Below are 2228 nucleotides of genomic sequence, written 5' to 3' on the forward strand. Positions count from 1 at the left end.
TTCAGTCAGTTTTGTTGATTTTTAGATGCAGGTGCCAGACCTTATTCTCTGCTTTCTCTGGAGGTAGAGGTAGCACAGACTTTATAAACGAAAGGAGAATATGGGGCTTATCAAAATAAGAGGGATAAATTCAATGAATTGAAAAAGTAAAGAATTCCTTATGCAAAATAGTATTGTTAGAGTAGTGAAATTTCAGGATCTTTGAAGAGCTGCTGTAAACCAGAGGGTGGTAGAAATCAGAATAATACCACTGAAAAGAGGTAGCAGGATGGGTGTTCATTTCTTTTCCTAAGTAACAAAGGATAGGACAGGTGGAAATGGCCTCAAGTTGCCCCAGGGGAGGTTTAGGTTGGATACAAGGAACAATTTCTTCACCAAGAGTAGTTAAGCCCTGGAAGAGGCTGCCCAGGGCAGTGTTGGAGTCCCCATCCCTGGAGTGATTTCAAAGCTGTGTGAATTTGGTGCTGAGGGACATGGTTCAGTGGTGTTTTGGCAGTGCTGCCTTAACAGGTGGACCTGTTTAATATTAAAGATCTTTTCTAGCCAAAACGATTCTATGATTCTGTGAACTAAACAGAGCTAAAGATACAAACTGTGGAAGCCAACTCCTCTGCATGCACAGACCAGGCTGCTTGCTGAGGGAATGTTGAGAATAAATTTTCAGTCCAATAACGAGAATGGAAGAATCACAGAATTATTTCGGTTGGTAAAAGACCTTTAACTTCATCAAGTCTAACCGTTAACCTAGATTAAGGGAAACAAATAAAGAACAGTGTTAAAAGTCTTAATTTTATAATGGTATTTCGGGACTCAGAGCATGCGCGCAGAGCAGAGGTGCCGGCATCATCCAGTAGGAGGCGGTGTTCGGTGCTGTGTGGGGCCGCTGCTGGGTGCAAAATGGGGAATGCTGGCTGGGGTATACAAAAAGCAAAAGGAGCCCGCGTCTCTCTGTGTTGCCCAGGCTACGCTGCAGTGGCTATTCACAGGCGCGATCCCGCTACTGACCGGCACGGGAGCTTTGACCTGCTCCGTCTCCGACCTGGGCCGGTTCACCCCTCCTTAGTCAACCTGGTGTGCCCCAGCTCCCCGGGGCTCACCATATTGATGCCGGCCTTAGCGCGGACGCCCGCTCGGCATAGCGCACTGCAGCCCAGAACTCCTGGGCTCAAGCGATCCGGCGTGCTCAGCCTCCCGAGTAGCTGGGACTACAGGCGTGCGCCACCGCGCCCGGCGCTGAGCGGCTGCCGCTGCCGCCCTCTAGTGCGGCCGCAGCCGTGACGTCACGCCGCGGGAGGGAGGGGGAGCAGGGGCAGCTAGCCATGCGCAGACGCTGAGCGCACCGCGGTGCATGCCGGGATGCGAAGCCTCGTTGATTAGCGCATGCGCCGGCCGCCATCTTCCTCTCGCAGCCCCGCGCGTAGCAGGCAGCATGGGACATCAGCAGCTCTACTGGAGTCACCCCAGGAAATTCGGCCAGGGCTCTCGCTCCTGGTCAGTTTACGCCTCTGGTGTTGCCGGGATGGCTTTTGGATGCCCTGGCCTATGTTACACACTTTACTCCTGTTCCCCTCATCCCCGCTCTGACCACTCTTGCTCTTTTAATTTGTTGTAGCCGTGTGTGCTCCAACCGACACGGCCTCATCCGCAAATACGGCCTCAACATGTGTCGGCAGTGCTTCCGTCAGTACGCCAAGGATATCGGCTTCATTAAGGTGAGTCCCACCACCGGGGCTGTCTGGGAGGGGCGGGTGTGCCGTTCCCCGCTGACTTATTTTCTCGCTCTCTTGCAGCTAGACTAAGCGCCAAGAGGATGAGGCTATCGCCAGAATCTGTTTGGGCCTACCTGATGCATCTGCAGCAGCTCGGTACAGTTGCTATCAATAAATGATCTCCTTGCCCCTTTGATGTGTGTACGTTTATCTTTTGTAGTGCTTGTGGTGGCAAAAGGCTTCTGCTTCTTCGAAGTTCCCCTTCCTGAGGGGTGGATATTGTGTTGGCGACCAGGCTAAAAGAGCTTGCATTGGTATCCTCAGCTTTCACACACAACATTAAGTGGTTTTAGGAATGCTGATGGCTTGCATGATGCCGTTAAGCCTTCAGGTTTGCAAGCAGAGTTCTGGAATGCCCTGCTTAAAGTGACTGGTTGGTGAATGGCCAGGCAATTGCTGGAGTGCAGCTCCCAGTAATGCCAGACTTGTATGCTGGCAGACTCTGCTCTTCCTGATACA

General features: G+C 51.9%; 1 protein-coding gene across 1 annotated transcript; it reads left to right on the plus strand.

The window, feature by feature from the left end:
- Nucleotides 1-1395: 1395 nt before the first annotated feature.
- On the plus strand, nucleotides 1396-1894 carry RPS29 (ribosomal protein S29). The gene is made up of 3 exons (XM_054400563.1): nucleotides 1396-1491; nucleotides 1613-1712; nucleotides 1791-1894. The coding sequence occupies exons 1-3, from the start codon at nucleotides 1430-1432 to the stop codon at nucleotides 1797-1799; spliced, it is 171 nt and encodes a 56-aa protein (XP_054256538.1). The 5' UTR covers nucleotides 1396-1429; the 3' UTR covers nucleotides 1800-1894.
- The last annotated feature ends 334 nt before the right edge of the window (nucleotides 1895-2228 follow it).

This window comes from Indicator indicator, chromosome 4, assembly GCF_027791375.1.
Source record: "Indicator indicator isolate 239-I01 chromosome 4, UM_Iind_1.1, whole genome shotgun sequence".
NCBI lineage: Eukaryota > Metazoa > Chordata > Aves > Piciformes > Indicatoridae > Indicator > Indicator indicator.